This window comes from Motacilla alba, chromosome 13, assembly GCF_015832195.1.
Source record: "Motacilla alba alba isolate MOTALB_02 chromosome 13, Motacilla_alba_V1.0_pri, whole genome shotgun sequence".
In the NCBI taxonomy this organism is placed as follows: Eukaryota; Metazoa; Chordata; class Aves; order Passeriformes; family Motacillidae; genus Motacilla; species Motacilla alba.
This window is the reverse complement of record NC_052028.1, coordinates 2,916,391-2,939,231: the sequence shown is the minus strand read 5'-3', so window position 1 is coordinate 2,939,231 and position 22,841 is coordinate 2,916,391. Positions and strand designations below refer to the sequence as shown.

At 49.5% G+C, this 22,841-nt stretch overlaps 1 protein-coding gene across 5 annotated transcripts in view; it reads right to left on the bottom strand.

Moving 5' to 3' along the window:
* The window catches only part of NRG2 (neuregulin 2), a 156,371-nt gene that overhangs the window by 38,563 nt on the left and 94,967 nt on the right, over positions 1-22,841 (bottom strand). For 4 of the 5 annotated variants that reach the window (XM_038149935.1, XM_038149934.1, XM_038149936.1 and 1 more), the window contains exons 2-4: positions 18,460-18,631; positions 6,060-6,178; positions 2,932-2,997 (exon numbers count right to left, since the gene is read on the bottom strand). In XM_038149935.1, the coding sequence (XP_038005863.1) occupies positions 2,932-2,997; positions 6,060-6,178; positions 18,460-18,631 (357 nt within the window). The remainder of the gene's footprint in view (positions 1-2,931; positions 2,998-6,059; positions 6,179-18,459; positions 18,632-22,841) is intronic. The other variant, XM_038149937.1, reaches the window with a different exon arrangement.

The window sequence follows — 22,841 nt, the reverse complement described above, 5'->3', positions numbered from 1 at the left end:
TGGCAATCATGCAAGTCCATCAGGCTGAGCTCACCTGGCAGACACAAAGTGAGGAGAACATTTCCAACACCCAGCCATGCTGGGCAGCAGGGAAGGGATTAAACTGGAGGGGATTGCCTCAATGTCTCTACACCAATGAGGCTACAAACAGCCCAGTGGCATCACCAAGATGACAGCTATGAAATCTGTGGACCCAAACTGGTGTGTGGAGAGTTAGACTTAATTGGAGAAAAAAAAGGACTGTTTCAGCTACCCTTCCCACAGGGGTCTCTAGAGGGACTCGAGGGAGGGCTTGTGATCCCCAGCAGATGAAATAAAGTCCCCAAAACTAAACCCAGAGAGCCCAGCTTTCAGGTGCTTCATATTACCCCCCAATCCTGTTGCTCCCAGCACAACTCAGCACTGCCTGTTCTGCTCTTTCTCCCTGTTTCACCTTCTCCTGTGACCCCGAGCCTCTCTCTGCTGCAGAGCACCCTCACCAAGGGCACTGACAGCCCACAGAGGCTGATAAAGCACTCAGCCAGGCACTCACCCAGCTACAGAGTGAGCAAGGAGCACGAGCAGAGCCCAGGGGGGCAGCTGCAATGATCCACATGCTGGTTTAGAGCACCTGCCCACCACTGGCACATCCTCCTGCATCCTGACAGTATCCAAACCACGCTTCCTCCACCTGGCCTGGGTTCTCTCCTTACCCTCAGGGCTTCACCTGCTTGTTCAAGTCAAGGGAAGGAACTAGAGGAGAACTCAACAGCAGAAAACAAGCACAAGGGATTACCTGACCTTCTCAGAGACTTCAAACTTTATCTTACCTTTGTAAAATTAAACTTTGAGAGGGTTTGACTAGCTCTGTCCTGCATAAACCTTCCATCTCAGAATGTTCTCCAGATTTCTCTGACCCTTCTTCCATTTCTGCCTCCATCAGAATGCTCCTAAATGTCAACACTGGTTCCTATCCTGTTTACCCAACATGTCCATAGCCACAGACTCCTGAACCTTGTTTGGCTGCCTCATGCTGCACTGTGACAGGATCACGTTACCATTCTGGGCTCTCTGGATGTTGAAATGAGCATAAAGGACCTTTCTGTCTGCGTCAGGGCACACGATCAAATTACCACATCCCTGCAAGTTCTTGCCTGCGAGCTGAGCACTGTGACCACCCAACTGCACCACCTTAGCCTGTGACAAAAAGAAAGTGTCTTGTTTAACACACTTTCACCACCAATGAGGCTACTGTAGCACAAATGAAGCTGAGTGGAACCTCCTGCTATTCACAAACCAGGTACTGGGGGCATCAGCGTTTAAAATCCAGCAAGTGATTTACAAGATTTCAGTGAAACAGCAAGAGTAGGGACAACCTACAGGTGACTCTGAATGCAGATATTGAAAAGAAATGCAAGACTTTTACAAGAATGAGATACTTGTCTGCTCTCCAGATCTTCCCACCTCACAACATCTTCATCACCTCCCCATATGCTGTACACACATGCAATTCTATGATACAACATCAATCACCATAAAGATCAGGGAGATTCTGGGTTGTTCAGATAACACTTGGGAGATACTGCAAAAAAGGAATGTGAAGGAAAAAGTGAGTTACAACTTCAGCTCTGGAGACTTTGCCATCTCCTCCCATCATTAGGAAAAACAAAAGTGATGATGCACCCACAGAGGAAAGAAGTTTTGCAAAAGGGGAAATTTCTGTGTGTCCTTTCTGAGATCTGGCTTTTAAGAAAATAGCATTAATCTAATATGATGCAAATACGTAGCATGGATCTCTTCTGGTGAAAACAAAGGGAAAATCCTGGGGAAGGATGGTGTGGCCATGGCATTAATGATGCTGTATCTCAGCTTGGTATCTCTAGTGCAGTGCAAGGCTAAGCACTACACAAGAGCACATTTTAAGTGCAGTTTTCTAATCAGAAAAGCTTTTAAAGAATACCTGGCCAATGCCTGCTGTGGCTGCAATCAGATTTCCTTTAAATTCATAAAAGACTAAGCTTTCAAAGGAGGAAACATCCCCATAAAATCTGCAGAGCAGAACTGCCAACAGTGAGGCACAGCCAGCTGTGCTCTCAGCTCTGGGCATCTGTAGCTGGGATGGAAACACACAAAAAAAAAATCTCTGCCTGGTCCTGCCTTCCCAGGGCTTTTGCCAGGACCCTGGTGGGCTCCCAGTGGGAAGAGACCCCCTGACACAGACAAAACACCCTCCACCAGAAATTGCTGAGCCAACATCCAGGCACCAGGATTCTAATCTACACTTGTATCCCCTCCTTGATTTTTATTGCTCTGTGCCCATTTTCTACTGCTGTTGGGACAACTGAGTAGGAGGGAATGCTAAAAAGCATTTCAGCCACAATAAATCAAATTAAGGATTTGGGAAAATCTGTTCTTGCTTTCTGGAGACTCAAAAAATGGGATGGCAGGGCATGGATGGATTTTCTGCAATTTTCTTATTACCTATGCTTAGAAGACTCATGTCTTTTTTCTTGTACTTCCTACAGCCTGTTTTGGTTTGACCAACTATCCTCAAAAAAAAAACCCAAACCCAAACACAAAAACAAAGTGATAAAAGAAAACCCTGTTAAATCAAAGGCCATAACAAGCACATCTTGCAAGTATGAATAACTCCATGTGCTGAAAGTGCTGTGAATGCTTAAACTTCAGTTGCAATTTTAAATAGCATGTTCTTCAATCTGCCATTGCAATAGTTATCAAATTTTCCCTCTCCAAGATAGACACCAGCAATGTAAGTCAGATTTTTTAAAAGATCTAGGGAAAGAAAGACCAGTGGCTTTGAGAAAAATCAGACAGAAGGAGTGATTAAAGAAGATTCCAGGAGGCAATAAAGCATTTATGCAAAATGTCTCATAACAACAAACAAATTAGGGGAAAGCAGCTGTATGGGGGGAGTGGGGGAGAGGTACTTACACTCTTCTTCCATAACAACTATTTTAGTTTCTGAGGCTGGTAAGACTTGTGGTGCTTTCGTTGTTCCTGGGGAAATTAAGGTAAGAAAGTAGTGAACAAAATATCTCTTTTGAGCAGAGCAGGGTGGGCTTAGCTACTGTGGGGAGGAGCAGAGGGGCAGGTGCTGCTGGGGGGCACAGGCTGGGGGCTGTCAAGGTGCTCGTGCTGGTTTAGGGCAGGGGATTGGGGTGACAGAGGCAGGACAAGGAGTGTCCTTGCAGGGGATGGCACAGGCCACAATGTCCCCTCGCTGTGAAGGACCTCATGTCACGATAAAGAGGCAGAGATGGCTCAGGGTTCACCTGGCAGGAGAGGAGCAGAAATGTGGGAGGTTTCCTTAGCCACAAGAGTGCAAAGATGGATGGCAGGACATGGTAGTGGGGAAAATGTGGAGTTTGAGAAAAGGTGGGATTTTCTGAAGAGCCTCCAACCTATGTGAGGTTCTGCAGCACAAATGAATGCTCATACAAGAGCTGGAGGAACAGGAAACTGATGAAGGAAGGACCCCAGGTTTTAGGGGAGACAAGCACAGGGAGTGATTTCCTCTTTTTTAACCAGGATACTGGGAACCCCAATGCCCACAGAATGCTCTACTCAACTGTGCTGGTAGCACCAGCACCTTTGGAGAAATCCCTCACACCCTCTGGATGCACAAAAGAGGATGCCCCAGGAGCCTGGGCTAAGGGTGCAGTCCTGCCAGAGACAGGGATGGGACCACCACAAATAGCTAGAAGCAGAAAGATTTTTTGTACAACTTGATTTTTTTTCTGCAGTGTTTGATAAGGGGCAGGGCAGTTGAGGAGATGCCTAGAAAATTTTTGAGGAAAAAAAAATCTGAAACAGTCACACTTCAGCTGTGCCCTCATGGCCATGTGATATCAACATTAGACTATTCAATCATCAGAACTGGGAAAATGGATATTTTTCTAAGAAAGCATCTAATTTACTTCAAAGTCATAAAATCTGCAATATATTGCAGTATATTTTGACTAAGTCCAGAAGCATTTCCTCAGAAATTAACACCCTCACAAAGTTTCTCAATGCAAAAGTATTTATTTCTGAGCTGGGACTTTTGTGGAAATGCTGGAATTGTAGAGGAGGGGTAAGGTGAGAGTTTGGCTGAGGGACATTTTCTAAGTGCCAAGGGGTCCCTGCTCTGTAGCCACTCTCTCTCTCTCTCTCTCTCTCTAAAGATGTGGTGGTTTTGGTGACTTGCAACAGATCTGTATGGCTGAAAAGCTGCTTTTCTGAAACTGAAAAGTGGTATTGGAATAGAGCAAAGAGCACGTTGCAATGAAAGCCAAAACAAGATCAGTGCTAAGGATCCTGGAGAAGAAGAAACAGGGAACAACACATGTGTGGATTCAGATGCCCTCAGGAGTTTTCTACTGAAAAGTATCACAGAAGAAGGGAGCTTGCAAGGCCCCAGGAAGGCCCAAGCAGTAAGGGGAGAGGAATGCTCCAGGACAGCATGTGCCTGCATCCTGGGGATGGCTGCTTAGCTCTGGGCAGCTGCAGGGCAAAGAGGAGAAAAGGGTGCAAAGGGGTGACAGGGCCACAAAAGCCTCCAGGGATCAGCATCACCTGGGCTGCCCTTGCAGGGGCTCAGCTGGCCCTGCTGTGCTGGCAGGTGGTCTGCAAACAGCAGCAAGGTGTGCCTGCAGCTGAGCAGCGAGCCAAGGGCGAGCAAGGCAGCTGAGAGCATGGATTCATCCAGGCAGGGAACCCACCAGATGCACAGCGAGGCCTTTGTGTGTCTTTCCTGGGTTTTCAGGTCTTAACGCATTTCTGGGCAGCTCAGGAGTGAGCCCATCCCTGCTGGGAGGGTCCTTGCCACGCAGGGTGGCTTCCTGAGCAGGGAGAGCCGACCCTGGCAGGTGCTGCCTGCCCCGCAGTGGCCTGGTGTGCATTGGCCCTGCAGCAGGCACTGCTCAGCCACACTCCTCCTCTTGTGAGAGGGGTGCTGGTGCTGGGGAAGGGGCAGCAGAGGAGCCACACAGGGCTCTGATGGCTGCACACGGGGAAGGGAGGTTGCACATGCAGCTCCCATCAAACAGGAGCAGTTTATGTGGCGTGGGACAGCCAGAGAGTGAGGCAAGAAAGAAAAAAGGAGAGCACTGCCTCAGTTTCTTACTTGGGACACCTTTCCTATCAGAATTGGAAATAAACCCAGCAGAGCAGCAGAGCTGAGTTCACAGACACGGAGGAGAAGGCAGGGAGGTGTGAGCATGGGTGGCCTTCCTCCAGACCCTGCCAGCACTGGGACTGAACAGGCAGGATAACCGAGGGGAGGCTGTGTGATGCTGCAGTTTCACAGAACAAAAGATTCAGGCTAGCAAACACACTGAGGCTGAGAGAGAAAATACTGCCAGAAAGCAGCAGGAGAAAGCTACCTTCCCTCACGCTGGGATGAGGCTGGTGAGAGAACAAAAACCTGGATCCCAGCAAAGGTTTGCAGAGCCCAGGGGCAGAGCCCAGCGCTCACAGCCCAGGCTGCCACAGTGCCCGTTGTGAATGGCAGGAGGAAGAGCTTAGGAAATACAGCCACCCCCTCCCTAGCTGTGCCCTCCCAGCTTCTGGCAGCCACTGTAGGGACTTTCTGAGCCGGAGGGTGCATCCAAACCATCGTGTTAAGCAATATAATTATTATGACCAAGATAATAATAAAACCACCTAACCTCAGACTCCATCCGCTGAGCTCTAAGAGATGGAGCACACATTCTAGGATGAAAACCAGAAGCAACTTCACTCATCACAAAGCTATGGTCTAATTACTTGTCTTCTGGTGAGTTTTGCTTCTCAGAAATTCTTTAAAAAATGAAAACATCAAGCCCACCAGCTTTCTTTCCTCCTTACCCCTTTTTTAAAAAAATACATAGACTGTAAGTTTATTTAAAATGTAAATTAACCACATTGCCAGTGACAGATAACAAAGATAAACATTTATGCTAAGCTGCATTTTTCTTATCTCCCAAGATTGTTTTACTCGATATCCTGAAAGCATGAAACAAAATACAAGACAGACCATGTGCAGAACCTTTCTGTGGAACGGCAGACAGCTCGAGACATTTGCTGGCTTCTTCACTTACCACTTTTCACATTCAGGCTGCCTTTTGCGGTGTCTTTCCCTAAAACGTTCTCCGCTTCGCAGCTGTACTCCCCAGCATCTTCAAGCTTCACCTTGTTGAACTGCAGTCTGGAAATCTTTCTGTTGAAAAGTACAGCAGACATTTCTTACTCGATTGCTGACCAACCTCATGAAGTGACAACCATTCCTGGCCCAGGGATGCTGCCTGGAGGGTCACCCCTGCTTGATAAGATGGGCTGCCTGAGCTTGCTGAATAGGCACTTGAGCCTGGATAGGATTTGGACAAGTCCCTTCCCAGTATTTGCTAGGTGAACATCTCCCTCTGAACCCACTGCTCTGAGCGTGTAGTGTGGTTTGGGCTGACACCTGCTCTCATTCACACAGAAAGTCTCGTGAGGAGTTGAGGCCCAGAGTCCCAGCACTCCAGCACAGGCTTCCCACACTGGAAAAAAACCAATTTACTGATGGACAGTGGGATCTGCCTGCCAGAGGGAGATGTGGAGAGGAGATGCCTGTTGTGCACCTTCCTCAAGCAGGATGCTGAGCAGTCAGTGCTCCACCAGCTGCATTCAGCAGCGCCACACACTCAGCACAACCACCCATGGCACGCAGGGGGACTCACCCCTTGCCAGCCTGCCCATCCACTCCCTGGAGTTTGCCCTGGACATATCACTGACAGCTTCAGCGTGACCTAAAAAAAGGGCAAGCACCTCGTGTCCCCCAACTCCACCCTCCAATGGACTCCAGACGTGTGTGGCTGAGCTGCACACACTCATCTGACCAGCCAGACGTGCCTCGAAAGAGCAGGGGAAGGCGGGTGTGACAAATGCTCGTGTCACCTCCTAGCCTGTGCCACCTCCCAGCCCGTGCCACCTCCCAGGCAGTGCTGCTCGTCCATGGGAGAGGGAGAGCTCTGCGGCAGAGCGCTGCGGCGCTGCGGGAAGGAGCATCGCCTTTCCCACTGCCTATGACTCATTCTCTGGGATGGCTCTGACTAACAGGCAAAACCTTTTGTTGCCCAGTTTAACAGGGATCTATAGGAGCCTTCAACACACACTGAGTGCCACTCATGAGACCGCAGTGGGACTCCCACATGAGACCCTCTGGTTTACTACATTTTCTTCCATTTTAGCCATCTCATCAAAACCCACCCTTGTCTGCTCTTCTCATGAGAACATCTCTGTTTGCTTTCTACCCCAAGCTTTTACCTCAGGTCTGTGTCGCTTTATTTAGAGACTTAGAAGCACTGCCAGCTTCAGAAAGAGGTCCCAGTGGCCGATGTTGCTGAAGGCAAATATAATTCCATTTATGTGGAAAATAATCATTAGCCTCGGACATAGTTGCAATGTTACACGTGTCATCCGAGAAGGACTTTTCTTTGGGATGTGCAAATCATTGTCCATAGGAAGCCCTTCACAGAAGCACACTGGCATCTTTTTAACACCCTGACAAGCTGTTCTCCTGGGAGGCACGGCGCAAGGACACAGCAGGAACATCTCACTAGTTATATTAGTAAATTAAAAGCACTTGGAGATGACTTGGTAGAGCTCCCAGGAAACAGGCGCTGCCCTGTTTTACAGGATGCGGTCAAGTGCTCAATTGCATGAGCTGGGGCCACATGTGGAGCAATTTTTAAATGAATGCTGACAGTATGCAAAGACCTCTTGAATCCCTCTGACTGTAGGTCTCCCCTAATCCATCTGTGCACTGACTTGGGCCAACACATTCCAACATGGGAGCCTAAATAAGAGGGGCGATTCTGCCTTGACCCCCAGAGGAACACCCTTCTCTGAGTGTTCTCAAGTCTCTTAGCACAGCCTGTGACAGCCCTGGGCATCGCGGCCCTCACTGCTGTGCTGCCTCTGGAGTCAGGTAATGCACAAGAGAGAGGCATTTAAGGACATTTAAGGGCATCCAGTGCCTTTGCTGCCCTGTGCCTATTGGTTCCTGCACCTTGCTGGCAGGCACAAAGGGTGCCTGATGGGGGCCTGGGCTCTGCTGGGCTGCAGCACTTTGTTCAGGAGCATGTTCCCCCCTCCCTCCATAGATGAAGGTGCAGAAATGCTCATCAAAAGAGTGAGATGGCTCCAGAATGCAACTCCAAGACAGCTCCCAGCCCAGCCATTACGTTCTCCCAGCTGCCTCAACCCTCTCTGCCAGAATACACCATTTGTTTTACAAACCAGCTCTCAGACAGGCTGCAGTGCAGGCAGCACATGCTGAAAGCAGCTTGGAAGAGCAAGGCTCTAACTCAGAGTCCATAGAAAACACCACCCTGGCACATCAGCACGCTGGGGCTCTCTGCCAGGGCAGAGCTGAGAGCATCAATGGACACGCTGCCTTCAGCTGCCAGAGCACAGATGTTCCAGTGATAATTGGCTGCATGGCAATCTCAGTCCACAGCACATTTCACCAGGTGGAGCAACTGGAAAAATCCACTACTGCATTAGAATATCACCTAGGTATGTGATCTTTTACAGATAAGGGGGTGTAAGTCCCAAAGATACGAGTTAAGGGAGTGGCACAAAAGGAGCCATACTTGACAGACTCAGCTCCAACAACAGGGTGAGAGACATTTGGTCTTTTACCTGGAACTGGAGAGGAATGTGAGCAGAAAGAGTGATATTGGCATTTGGAGCATAGCAACATCAAGGTGAAACCAAAGGGGATTACTTTGTTTTAATGCACAAGACTTGTACTGTCAAAAGAGCTTATTTTTGCCATCACAATTTGTTGAAATTATCCTGGACTGGAATATCCCCTTGGAAAATCAAGAGCTTTTTCTTGCTTTTCATAGCCCAGACCGATGGTGTGGACCCTCTTGGTCTCCACACTGTGCTGTATAACGTCTAGTGACAAACTCAGGGGAAAGGAGATGAAGGTTGGAGATATGGATCAGCTTTCATGTGGAGCATAAATGTGAAGAGAATTTCCCCATTCCAAGAAGCACGGAAACAGCCAGAGATACCTTGCTTCAAAGCACTAACTAAGGGACTTTTAATTGACATGGATAATGCCTGTGCACTGGAAGAACTGAGCTGAAGGATGTCAAAGGGACAAGTCCTTGCCTGATCTGTGCATGCCAAAGGTGACCACTCTGGTTTTGTTCTATTTTACTACCTCCAAGTGCTCCTGAATTATCACAAAACTCCACTGGAAATCATCTTTTCCAAGTTGTGTTCCTCCCACGCTGTCCCTAGGGGCTGGTACTTTGTTCTCCTGAGGGTTGATTTCACAGACACACCAAAGAGTGGCCTCCAAGGAGTTACTCTGGGCACAGGAGTGTGGGATGAAGGCTCCTGGGGACAGCAGGCCCTGGGAGAGCCCTACGTGTGCGTTCACAAGGGTGCCTGGCTGCCAGACGATGCCATTCTTCTGGAGGAAGGCTCTGCCCCGGGCTGTTTGCTCAGTGAAAGGGCCAGGGTCACTGACAGATCCCATCATTTCACTGCAGTGCAACTCTGTTGACATCTTTTTACTCCGGGGGAAAATCTGCCTCATTGTCTTCCCTGACCCTCAGCACATATGACTTAGCCACGCACTAATTATCTCCTGTAGTGCCAGTGGAGGGATAAGCCACGGGGAATATGCTGTCTGCAAGCTCTGAGGGATAGGATTCACAAGGAGACCTTCAGCCTGGCCAAAAGAAGATCCCCCAAAATACCTTTCTGGCCAAGAGAAAAGAGTCCCCCAGAGGGCAGTTTGGAGGGATGAGTAAATCACCCTCTTCAGTGCCAATCCCCAGACTACAATGGGAAACAGGGGGATCAGCCCTTGGCCAGGACCTACACAAAGGTCCTGGCAAATTCTGGCTGGGAAGGGTGTCCTCATCGGCTGTAATTTAGACATCTAAATGTGAGCTCAGGCCCTGAGGCCTCCATGCAGTGAGAGGAGAAGAAACAGGCCCTGCATCCGAGCCAAGGAGGAACTTCCCATGACAGCAGTCATGTTCCCACCAGCACTTTGGTCAAGCTTGAATCATTTTTCCCCTCTTACCTACTGCCAAGTGGAAATGGGGCCATCTTTCCAGGTCATCTCCTCACCAAGTCATTCATGTCAGAGCATGGGATCAGGAGAGAAGCTGCCATGACACCTACACTGAGGACTCCGTGTTCCCTGTGTGAGTTCAGCCACTTCTGCATCATTCTGGACAAGAATAGCTCTAGGATTACTACTGTTGTAGTGGTTTATTAATCTTCTAAAAATAGGGTAACTAACACATAAGTAACAAAGAAGTCAAGGAATGAGCTGATGAAGAGAACCTAGAGACTACCCCATATGTGGCCCCAAAATTGTCAATGAAGAGCACTGCACATAGTAAACACACCTGAAACCCTAGGAAAAGGAAATTCCCAAACATGACCCTTGCCAAGGATACACCAGCTGCCCTGCTGTGGTCACCCATTAACTCCATTCTCCTCTGTTTGCACGGAGAGCCAGCAGCAGGAAGCACACTGGCACTGCCGAGAGCAGGAGTGCCAGCAATTGCTGTAACGTGCCCTGCTTGCATCCTGCCAGAGATTTAATTGGTGCCTACGTGCTGCCCTGGCACTCTCACCGAGCTGCATTTGCCCTGAAAGAGCAGGTTAATGATTGGCAAGAAGATTCAGGCTATCCAGCTTACAAACCACAAGGGCTGTCCAGCAGCCATCAAACACTGGGCAGCCCCACTGGCTGGGGCAGGGGCTCTGGGGGGACATGTCCATCACCCCCAGCACTCAGTGGGTTAATTCAGGCAGAGGGAATCACTGCAATGCAAAGGCAGTGTGGGGATGGCCATGGCAAAGCCGCTTTGTCTGGCAGGGCAGGAGCAGCCAGGAGCATTCTCTCCCTTGCACAGCCCCCCTGATCTCTTCCCTGCCCTCCAGCTGTGCTCAGCAGAGCACTGCAGAGCTGGGCAGGGCGGCTGTGCTCGCAGTGCTTGAGGAAAACAAGTGTCCTATGCTGGCTGCTCTGTGCTCCAGAGCATCATCTGGCCAGCTCAGTATCAGCTACAGAAAGAACAAATGGGAAAGGGGACAGAAATGCCCTCAAGCAAAGCAACCAAATAAGAGGGGTAAGGACAGGAAGGTTTGGAGTCTTCAGCTTGGCCATCATCCCTTCTCTCTCTATTTCCCTTCCTCCCCTCACACCATCTCCTGACCCGCTCTGTGCTTGACCTGCTGGGATGGTGGGAGACAGGTAATGTCCTCACAGTGCCCAGGACAGGACCAGCCATCCCCTGACCCACTGTACCTGCTCTCTCCTACCCCTGTTCCCCAACATTAAAGTGCTGTTCTAACCTGAAAAGCAGGTTTGCCCCTTCTCTGCTCAGCAGTGCTGTGGTCTCTCTGTGCCCAGGTTTGGGACGAGCTGATTTTAAGAGGAAGACTCGCCCAGTCCTCACTCTGCAGAGCTGACACTGACACTGGGCTCAGAGTGAGGGTGAGTTACTTCTGGGTTGGATAGTGTCAACAAGAAGGGACAAGATCAATAAGTACACTCCAAAGAGCAAGGTCACTTGTGCAACCCTCTCCAGGCTCAAATGCAGCCAGGGGTGTTCTGCAAATGGGAAGAGGTGTGGGGCAGCAGAGGCAGTGACACACAACCACACCAGTGCCTGGAGTGGACGTTGTGGCTGCTGTGTTGAGAGGCGAATCCCCGCGCAATGCTGCTGCTGCTCTCTGTGCCAGGCCAGGCTGTGGCACCTGCCAGGGTGTGACGTCAATAAATGAGAAGAAGCTGAGTTTTGGGCTCTGGCTGATGCACAGACCCAATGTCACTGCAGGCTCCTTTGTATTATTTCTGGAATTCAAGGCAATTGATCCATCCTGTGAATGCTTCCTCCAACCCCAATGCCAAGATTTTAGTTTCTTTGAGAAAATGTAGGTCCTGGAGCAGTGCTCTGAGGCCAGCTCCCAGCAGGTTCTTCCCCTGCTTCCTGTGATCTCATACAGGAACAGTCCCAAGACTTCCCAGGGACTTCCCAGCACCAAATGTGGAACAGATACCTCGTTATCCCAAAGAGTGTGACCTCAATACAGAGACAAGGCCCCTCAGGGTGCCCAGGTCTCACTACCTCAGCAACCAAACCACGAGCAGGTTCTGTGGCAGGGAGGGAAAGAGAGCCAGTGCTGCTGGGGAGAAGGCACAGAGGTCCTAGTTTGGAAGTGTATCACATATTGGGTGGAGGTTGATATGCTGGGCAAATCAGAGGCAGGACCAAAACTTCAGGGGCTGCCAGAAGTGGGGAGGAAGGCCTGAGAGGACCTTTAAAGCAAAGCACATTAGTTATAAAGAATCAAGGAGGAGAGGGACGTGCCATACCAAGAGCAGCTGTCATGGGGACAGCCCTGGACAGACCCAAGCAACGGAGATGAGCAGAGCCAGGCCGCAAATACTGACACCAGGAAAAAGCATTTTGGGGAACAGAAACCATGGGAAAGGGATAGCACCTCCACGTGGGCAGGGAACTATTGCTTAAAACCTCTGTGAAACAGCACCGTGGTTGTACACAGGGTGTGCAAGAGACCTAGATAAAGGTTTGGGTCTCCTGGTGTCATTCTTTTCTCCCCAGGCCATTGTTCTGCAGCTGGTACACGTCACAGATCCTCAGCCAAGTCTGCTCCATGGCAAACTCGTGCCTGCAGGTCTGTGATGTGCTGTGCTGGGTGAACTTCCAGCAGCCTGAGCCCTCACCCCAGCCCTCCTCCCCAAAGGTAAAACATTTTAACTTGAACAGCATGAATGGGATTTCAGCTCATGTCTCGGTGAGGGCCTCGACCTAATCTGTGACATTTTGCAACCGCAGTGGGCGAAGGTCTGTAGAAAGAGATTTTCATTTTGTTTTTGTAAGCAGCCAACATGGCTGGAAAAACCACACCAAATTTCAGGCACATAAAGCTCCTTCCACCTCTAAGTTTGCAGACCCTTCAGCTGAAGCAGCCCAGCAACTGACCATGACTTGTTAGCAACTATAATGCAGTCAAGTTTGATTAAATGTCCATTCCCTGGCTCTCTCAGGAGCCCCATCTTGCAAAGTTTGTGGATTGTTTGAGCTCAAGACCCAACTGCTTCTCCTTTCAGTTCTCAAATTCCCTGGTTCAGTCCCAGGTGCATTGGCCAAGATGATGTCCATCATCTCCTCTAAAACAACAAGCAAACAAACAAAGGAGATGATCTCCTTCACACCCCCCTCCAATAAAGTGCCTTCAGCAGCTAAAACCAAATCCCAAATATCGGAGACTTATAATGCCATCGTGAGAGTTAGCAAGGCAGCAGCTCCCCTGGTGATTATAACAACACCGGTGCTTGAGAAGAGCCTTCGCTTCAAGGCATCTGGAATTGCTCTTGCAAGATCCATTGTCAAATGAGCTTTTTCCTTTGTTTAAAAATGTCAGCCCAAAGACCCCTGCCAGAGTGGTGGTATAGCCTGCTTGGGTTCACTCTGGCTCCCACAAGGCTTCAACAGTCCTCTTTGCCCCTCCTTGTCTCCAGGCTTAATTAGGAAATCATTTATCTTTATTGGCACTCTCTTTCCCCTGCTGCTTTGGCATTATTTTTTTTTTTTTTGGCCTTCATTCCAGTGCAGTGAGCTGTACAGGGAAGACCACAGCCCCATTCATTGTGGGTGGGGAATAATCTACAACTGGGAGCCCTACAAGGAAGACCCCAGCAATGAATCTGCTCAAGTGGCATCGCCTGAGGGACTACTGTAGAGAAACAGGAGAGGAGGGTATCCCTTGGCTCCACTTACAGGCTAACAATAGGGATTCCTGGTGATACTGAAAGTAGGACACTACTCCCAAGGGATGTTATATGGTCAGCCTGTCCCAAACTGAACTGCCAACCCTCTCCAATCTAATGATACGCCTACTTCATCACCCCAGCAGTGTCCCTTGGTAGAAGAGCACACAAAGGGAAAGGGCTGTGAGGACAGGCACAGCTCGGGGACTCTCATGCTCCTGGGCTCCAGCTGAACATCTGCCTGTCCCAGGCTGAGCCTTGAGCATGGCTTCAAGAGGGGAAGGTTCTCTACACCTCCACAAGCAAAAACTCCCTTGGCTTCCTCCACAGCTGGCATTTGGATAGTCAGAAAGTCAAAACCCAACCTGAACTTCCTGGGAGCCTCAGTCAGACCTCAGACACACTCAGCCAAAAATGGCATCACTTTGGCAGCTTGGGGGGAGAGCCATTCACTAGGCTGTATTTCCACTACCACAGGCAATTCTTTCTTGGTAATTTCTCTGGGTTTCCCATTTATTTAAATGGAGATGGAGATAAAATTCCAGCCAATAATTTCTTCCACCTTAAAGAGGTTTCCCCTTCGTGCAAGCCGGGCTTGCCCCAGCCTGTCACTAATTACAGATGGAACATGAAGTTCAGAAAGGAGGAATCAGAATTGTTCCCCTCCCTCCAGCAAATATCCATTAAAAAAACCTGACTCCTCTGCCTGATGGCACCAGAAGTTTTCCTGGTAAGTTTAAAAAGAAGAGGGAAAATGATTGATGGAAAAGCTGAAGAGCTGACATGCAGTTAAGTGCTCCTCTCCTCCTTACAACATATACATCCCTTATTTTGAAAGAGATCCCCTATTCTAGAGCTCAAACAAAAACCCAATCACCAAAAAAAAGTGCTTTAGTCATACTTTCTAGTTAGACACCTCAAGGCTCTTTAAACACATGGGGAGGAAAGCCAGGAATGAATCACAGAGGGCAGCCATGTTCTTATCTCCCATCCTAACCCTCTGCATGCTAAAGATCTCAGTGCTGGGGTCAGATTTCAGCTGTACCCAGCTCTTCCAGGGCCTCACAGAGTCCAGGGAAACACTATGGACATCACTTTGCTGGAGGGCTCCTTTTGCCTGGTTCCAGCAGAAAACTCTATTAGGTATTACACTGCTAAAGAAATGATCCTGTGCACCTGGCCAGGTCCTGCCCAGCCTGAGAAGTTTTTGCCTTGTGTCCTTTCCCTGTGAAGGTCCCTCCCCAGTGGTCCATTTCTGGCCCTCTGAAGTCCCCACTCTGAACTGAAGGGAAGCACAGAGGATTATCTGGAGACCAGTGTTATCTCTAAGTGGAGCCAGATGTATAAATCCCATTATTCTTAAAATAATTGTTATAGAGTAAGATGTCCTTTCAGAGATTTACAGTTTGGGATGCTTATCCTTCCCTGGAGTCCCCTCCCAACATGTTGGAAGTAAAGCTCTACACCCATATCACATGTCCCTCCACTAAACTTGGCCCCAGCAGCTGCATAATGAAGACATCAAAGTCATGAGGGCTCTCTCAAGCCTCAGCCTGCTCTGAGCAGTTTTCAGTGTTTGTTCCATGCAGTCAAGACCAGAGGGAGGCAGGTCCAATGCCAGTGGACACTCTGCCTCGAGGTTTTCAGCTCTGGGGCCCAGCAAACACAGTACAGGGGACAGAGGTGGGAATGCCAGAGTGGGTGTGCACAGACCCACCCAGACGCTCTCAGGGAACTGCTCCTGCACTGCTAAACAAGGAGCAAAAGCTCACTGAGGGGTAATTATCTCAGAACTGTCCCACAGAGCGACAGAATCATTTTGGTTGGCAAAGCCCTCTGAGATCACCCATTCCCCCAGCACTGCCAAGGCCATCAATGAACCGTGTCCCCAAGTGACACATCTACACAGTTTTTGAACACTTCCACCACTTCCCTGGGTAGCCTGTTCCAATGCCTGACCAGCATTTCAGTGAAGATGTTTTCCCTAATATCCAAACCCTCCTTGGCACAGCTTGAAGCCATTTCCTTTTGTTGCTGCTCAACAGCTGCTTGAGTCCAGTCTCCATAGCCTGGTCCCAGAACAAGACAGGCACATTTTAATGGCAGCCGGGAGCAGAAGCTGGGATGGGAAGCAATTCTGGGCATGCTTTGGGCTCACACCTTTGCTGCTGAGGGAGTCTCAGACACTGGAGGACTCAGGTGCTCAGTTTTCCTTAAAATGTTTATCCTTGGGCTTATTTTGCCAGCAGGAAGCCCTTCCAGCATCACACATCTTTGGCCTCTCACTGGAGAGCCAGCATGTTGCCATGGAAACTGGTAAATGCAAAATTATGACTTGACAGAGTGTCCTGAGGAAAGGGGACCAGCTCCCTTCCATTTGCTCCTGTCCCTGGTGCAGGGACTGCGTGTCCCCAGTGCTGAGGGTGGGATGCCAGCCTGTCACAGCTTCGTGCTGGACACGGGGGGCCGGGAGCTGAGGAGCGGCTGGGATGACTGGGAGCACAGCAGGGCAGTGCTGGCTGCTCTGGGGCTGGCTGCTCTCTAGCTCTGAGGGACATTGCTCCCCAACACCCTGGCAGGCAGGATTCCCACGCCTGGCTGCAGGGCGTGCTGCAGACATTTCTCCAGGGCATCCCAGCCCCAGCAGCCCCTGCTAAACAACCAAGGCCACGAGATTGACAAGGGCCACCAAAAACAGTGAGGGCAGCAGAGGAGAGATGTGGCAGCAGAGGAGAGATGTGGCAGCAGCTCTCTGGCCACAGAGAGCAGCACATGACTTTCCCATGCCTTTCTGGGAAAATTCTGTGAGAAAATCAGAAAAAAGAATGAGAAACAATTCTTATTTTCACTTGCTACCCCTGTTGTTGTGAACATGTAGAGCGTGTTATAAAGATTTGTTTACCAAAAAGTAGTTTCTTAATTAGCCAATGGTGATGGTGTTTAGATTCGAGGACCAATTAGGTCCAGGTGTATCATAACTGTCTATAAAAGCAAGAAGTTTCTTAATAATGATAATATAATAAAGAGATTGATCAACCTTCTGAGAATCATAGAATCAATAGTAATTATTACCCAGCCAGGGGCCCGTTACTGCGACAGAGAGAGGCAGGCACAGCTCTGCCCTGCAAGCCCAGACAGCCCTTCCTGAGCAGACAGCACCCAGTTATCCTGGATGCACTGGCCACCTCACTGCCTCATCCCCAAACAGCCACAAGTCCCAGAATTATTACAAAGGAGGCCAACCACCTTGCGTGTGACTCTGAAACCAAACCCAACAGGACTGAAATTAAATTAGGGCAATTGGCAAACACTGAGGGACTTTTCTAACTGATCTGTAGTGGCTTCTAATTTTAAAAATTGCTACTCTAACAAGTCCATAACGACCTTGCATTCACACACCCAGAACATATGTTTGCAAAGCATTAGAATCAAATTTTCCAAGGGGTCAGGCAGTTGCAAGCAGACTGTTGCTGGCTAGGTCAGGATGTATGAATGCAAGCATAGCCATGGAATAATTTTAAGATACATCATATATAAATATTGGGCCTTGAGAAATATCAACATGGATTCATTTAAATCCATTCCCAGTGAGAACCCCTTATCTTGGTCACTGGGGCCTCTTTCTCCAGGTGTTTTAGCCCTGCCTGAATGAGGTGCTGCCAGGGGTGACAGTCACTGAGAGCCACCTGAGAGCTTTGTTGGGTGGGGACTTCGGGGCAGATGTGAGGGAGCTTGCCCTGGGTGGACAGATGGAAGGATTTGCACAAGACAAGGTCTCTGCAGGTGACCATGAGCCCTGATCAGTGTTGAGAGGTAATCTGGCACCTCAGCCCTGCTCAGTGTAGAGGAGAGAAGACTGAGAGGGGATCTCATTCATGCACATAAATACCTCCAAGGGATGTCAGAGGATGGTGCCAGACTTTTCAGTGGGGCCCAGTGACAGGACAAGGAGCAATGGCCATAAACTAAACCATGAAAAGTTCCATTCCAACATGGGGAAGAACTTCTTTATGCTGAGGGTGGCAGAACAGTGGAACAGCTGCCCAGGGAGGGTGTGGAGCCTCCTCCTCTGGAGACATTCCAACCCCACCTGGACACGTTCCTGTGTCACCTGCTCCAGGTGACTCTGCCTTGGCAGGGGGGTTGAACTGGATGATCTCCAGAGGTTCCTTCCAGCCCTAATTTGTCATTCTGTGATTTTTCAGTGGTCTTAGATGCTTCTGTGTCCACCTAAATTCAGGAAGGAACAAACCAATTCCTCCCACAGCCCTGCTGCTGAGTGATGGGGCAACAGCTGGGTTTGGGTACCTTCTGCATCCAACCCCTAACGACAGAGCAGGAGTCACCCCAGGCACCCTGAGCTGCCCACAGCTACCAGGGAAAGCCTCCCCATGTCACAGGACACCTGTCTCAGGTATCCACTGCCTCCCTGACCCCAGGACAGCCCATCTACACAGCCAACATCCTCCCTGCTCCTCTCCCCACGGCTCTCTGAGGACACTGGGGATCTTGCTCGCTCTCCTGGCCATGGTAACTGGGCTGAGCATGGTCCTGTGGCTCTGAGGGAGCCCTCAGTGCTGCTCGGCAGAGATTTGGGGAGCACAGCAGCACCTCCAGCCAGATGGCCCCAGACCCAGACCCTGAGTGAGCAGAGCAGAGCCCTGTGTCATACTTACTTCCCATTCCCATACTTGATCCGGATGTCTTTACTCTTCTTCAGCTCCTTCCCATCTTTAAACCATTTGTAGGATGGCTGAGGGTTTCCAGCAGTCGCCTCACATTTCAGGGAAATCTTCTCACCCACATGAACATTTGGGCTTTTCAGTTTCTTCAGTTTGGGAGGAACAGCTAGGGAAAGAGAAAGGGGACACTGTGAAGCCTGCCCTTCTCAGAGCTGTGCACACTCAAGAGGAACCCCGAAACCCCTTCCCTGGGCCCCCAAAACCTCCTCCCTCCTCCCCTGCTCCTGCTGCCCCCGCTGCCACGAGGTGATGGAGAAGGGCTGCCCAGGGAAAACAGCACACAGGGAAGAAGCATGGAGTCAGAGACATCCCCAAGGGAACAGAAGGAGCCCCTGGCTCTGGAGGCTCCCCATGACCAGATCTGATGGTTCCACAGCAGCCCTACTCATGCAGGACCCAGTGTCTCCTGTCCCTGCAGAGCTTTGCTGAGCTCTCCAGGCTCTCCCACCACACACCAGCTCAAGCTCTTCAGGGACTATTTTCCTGGCCATTGCCACTGCAGATTATCAACACCTGCACGACCTCTGTGGCTGCCACGGGCGTGCTGCCAGTCCCGCAGCCCTAGCCAGAATGTTTTAGTGCCGATGGAACAGAGGCAGGTCACAGGGAGCAGGGCCTTGTGCCCCAGATGCTCCAAATCTGCTGCAGAGACCTTGATCAGCTCAACACCAGCAGAGCAATAGCCACTGAGAGGGGCTGCAAGAAAAACCTGCACGGGTAAGGAGTTAGGAGGGGAGGAATAGCCATTCTTCAGGCTGCAAGAAGAGAAGTGAAAGAATAGGTATTTTAAATGGTTTTGTGCCAGCAGTGTCAGGCTGGCCAGAAGCCTTTCCAGCCTGAAGCCTGGCTCTGCACGTGGGTGTTTCAGAGAGGTGATTTTTACCATGCACCTGGAACATCAGACAGAGAGGGAGACACTGCTTATCAATCTCTGCCAGGCTTTATATTAAACCTGACAAGAAAGGATTAGCAGGCTTGCAATTTTTCTTTCAACTGACAGCTCTGCACTCTTCTAGCTCCCTTTTTCTTTCTCAGTGTTAACCTTAAAAAAAGAAACAGCAACTTGCTGGCTTTGCCTTAAGAATATCGGTAACAATGGTTTCTCCTTGTCTGAGGTGTGTTACAGATAGATAATTTCCTCTTTCTAATATGCACAAACCACCGTCTAATTGCTTTGTGCATTCTGATCTTGCGAAATGGCAGAGCACTCAAAGGTGGAGGGACTGGCTGGCTTTCATCAGAGCAGTCACTGTTCTACAGACCTTTGTATGTCTCCTCTAGTTCTTCATGCCAAGCTAAGTTAGTGTAGGTTGATAGTATTTAAAGACTGTTCTCACCAAAAGGGATCTTACACGAAATAATAAAAAGCACAGCCATCATCAGGAATATGCTCCTGAGGTAGGAAGCTCTCAGGACTCTCATATTCATGATGGGAACGAGAAGCTAAATTGTCCTTAATCAAAAGGATCCCAACATGAATAGAAATTGAGCAGTTCAGGGTAATAGGAGTTAGCCAAGCAAAGCTCACAGTGACTGAAAGGCAAGCCCAGGGCTGGGGGTGGGTAACATGGGCTGGTCCCAGGCACATCAGACCTTGCAGCTGTGGCTGCCCCTGGATCCCTGGAAGTGTCCAAGGCCAGACTGGACAGGGCTTGGAGCAGCCTGGGACAGTGGATGGTCCCTGTCCATGGCAGGAGGTTGGAATGAGATGAGTTTTAAGATTTTTTAAGGTTGATTCAACCCAAACCATTTTATGGTTTTCTAATGGGACAGGGACAGCACAAAACCATTGGGTCAGCTGCAGCAAGGGTTTCAGGCTGTGCACTGACATCTCTCACTGTTTCCCAGGTCACTGTTCTTTGGCACAAACAGAGCCTTCTGACCAGAAATGATCTCAGCTTTCACCAAACTTTAGGAATTCTGTGAAAATCCAAGGTGTCATGGGTTTGCCCATGGGTGAAGCCCATATCCCTGATCCTTGCCTGGAAATGGATTGCCCAGAAGAGCTGGAAGGCAGTGAAGGGAGAAGAGAGCTGGTCTCTTCTCAGAACACTGCACAGAGAGCCAGGAAGGTAAACAGGACCTTGCTTTTATAGGGGTCATTTTGGGGAATAGAGAAATAGACTCTCAAATATTTATTCTGTCTGAATGTGTGTCAGTTAGCTCCTATTGTACCCCGAGGTCATCCTGTCCCATGCCAACATTATCCATACACCTTAAATACAGGGAAGGTCCTGACCTTGGCAGGGCTGCATCTGCTTCGTTTTGTTTCCAGCCTGGTGGTCTGCAGAATTATGAAGCAGGCAGCATGTGGACATAATATGGGCTAATTTGGACTGAGATACCAGTCACTGAAGGGACAACTCTTGTCTCATTTCAGAGAAGCCACAGGTGTGAAGAATTCCAATATTTTATAAGCTAGAACCAGTAGGTTGTAGTAGGATGTAAAGAAGTTCAACTGGTGTTAAAACTGATGTAACAGCTGAGTCCTGGGGCATGAAAGAATGTTCTCTTCTCGTCTCCTTTCCATAGTTCTATGTGTTACTGTCACCCTGAGTGGAAGAGAAACTGGAAACTGCTGAGAGAAAGGGGTGTCAGCCCTGCCCCTCTCCACCGAAATGCTGGCAAGAGCAGAGCAAACCCCAGAACCTGAAGCCTGTGGAAGAAGAGGGCCAAGAACAAGCAAGGAACTCTCCATGATCTCCCCACCAACATGAATCATGTCTCACCTAAAACTCTGCACATGCCACCAGTGATGATTACAGGACATTCCTAGGCAGGCAGATCCAAAGAAACCCAAGAGCTGACACACACATGGCATCTCACCCCTCCAGCAGAGAATCCTGCCCAGAAAAAGGGAGGAGAACATCTTTCCACCCCAGTCTACATGTTTTTGGTGTCTCACTACAGGAGGGAAAGAGACAGTGTATTCAGCTCCAGGCCACACTTCATGGACTCCATGGACAGCAATCTCCCAGCTGAATCAGACAGAGCAGTGAAAGGGGAATCCAATCCCAAAATATTCTGGACTGTGTCTGGGAAAAGGGCTGTGGACAAAGAGGCAGAGCTGTGCTCCCTGACACATCTGTGCCCTTTCTGCTGCACTGCAGCAGGGCTTGTGCTTGGACAGCAGCGTGGGAAGAGCAGGCAGAGCCCCAAGCCTGGGAAACAGCATCCAGAGCCTTGCTCTGGGCAAAAGGGAAGCCTGGCCTTGGTCTCTGGGATGGGCTGCTCTGGGCTGGAAAGCCTCACTTCATAATTCCTGCTGCTTTCAGAAAAACACAGAAATCTTCATTTAGAGCCATTCACTGCTGATGACTCTGCTTAATTCCAGACAAAGACTTTCCTCTGGTTTTCACTCGTAAAAAGTTTAAACTGCAGTTCTTATTCATGGTCTGAACTTCTCTAACTTTGGCTTCCAGCCAAGAGATCTCTGCCTTTCTCTGGTAAATTTGAATCCCATCTAGCAACCAGAAACCCCTTCCCTTTTTAGGTACTTGTAAACTATGACTGAATCACCTTTCAACCTTCCCCAGCAGTAAACTAAAGTAGCTTGAGAGACCAGAGCAGCACATGGAGTGCTAATACTGGAGTATGTCAAAATTTTACATTTAGGTACACTTTCAGCTTTTGACCCATTTCCCATCTCTGCCCTGTCCAATTCACAGTTGCAGCTCAGAAAACCATGAATTTAGTTCAAAAAGATCAGAGGATTGATTTTGAGTTCCCCCTTTCTTGGTGGTCTGAGCATTTGGGGTAATTTTTATCTCCTCCTTGTTTGATACATTTTCCAGCATGCTGGAAAAACAAAGCCACTAGCTTCACTCATATCAAAATAGCACACAGTCCTAGGCAAACAGCTTTACATGTGTGTCCAGGTCTAATCCATTACGTTTCCATCAATTCCCAGCTTCCCAGCCTCCTCCACACAGATGGGGCCAGTGCAGCTTCTGTCAGAGCCAAAACATGGGCCCGGGTCACCCAAGTCACCCATCACCCTGGGGCAGGCTGAGCTGAAGCTGCAGTTTCAGTTCCTCACCTTCTGGCTCCCATGGAACAGCCCTGCCAGCTGTGGTCTCCTCCACAGCTGGGCTGGCAACACCCCCAGCTCAGCCCCCACTGCTGCCAGGTTCACCAAAACAGGGGCTTTGAACTTGAAAAAAGAAGGGCTTGGCTCTGCTTGTCAGACTGACGCCACAGCTTAGGATCTGTATCTCTGGTCACCTTGCCATCCTGTCAGCCCCTCCTCCATCCAAATTTGTGTCTCCTCTCTGTGGGGTGGAGCATCACCAGCCTCACAGTGCCTGAGCTGTTGG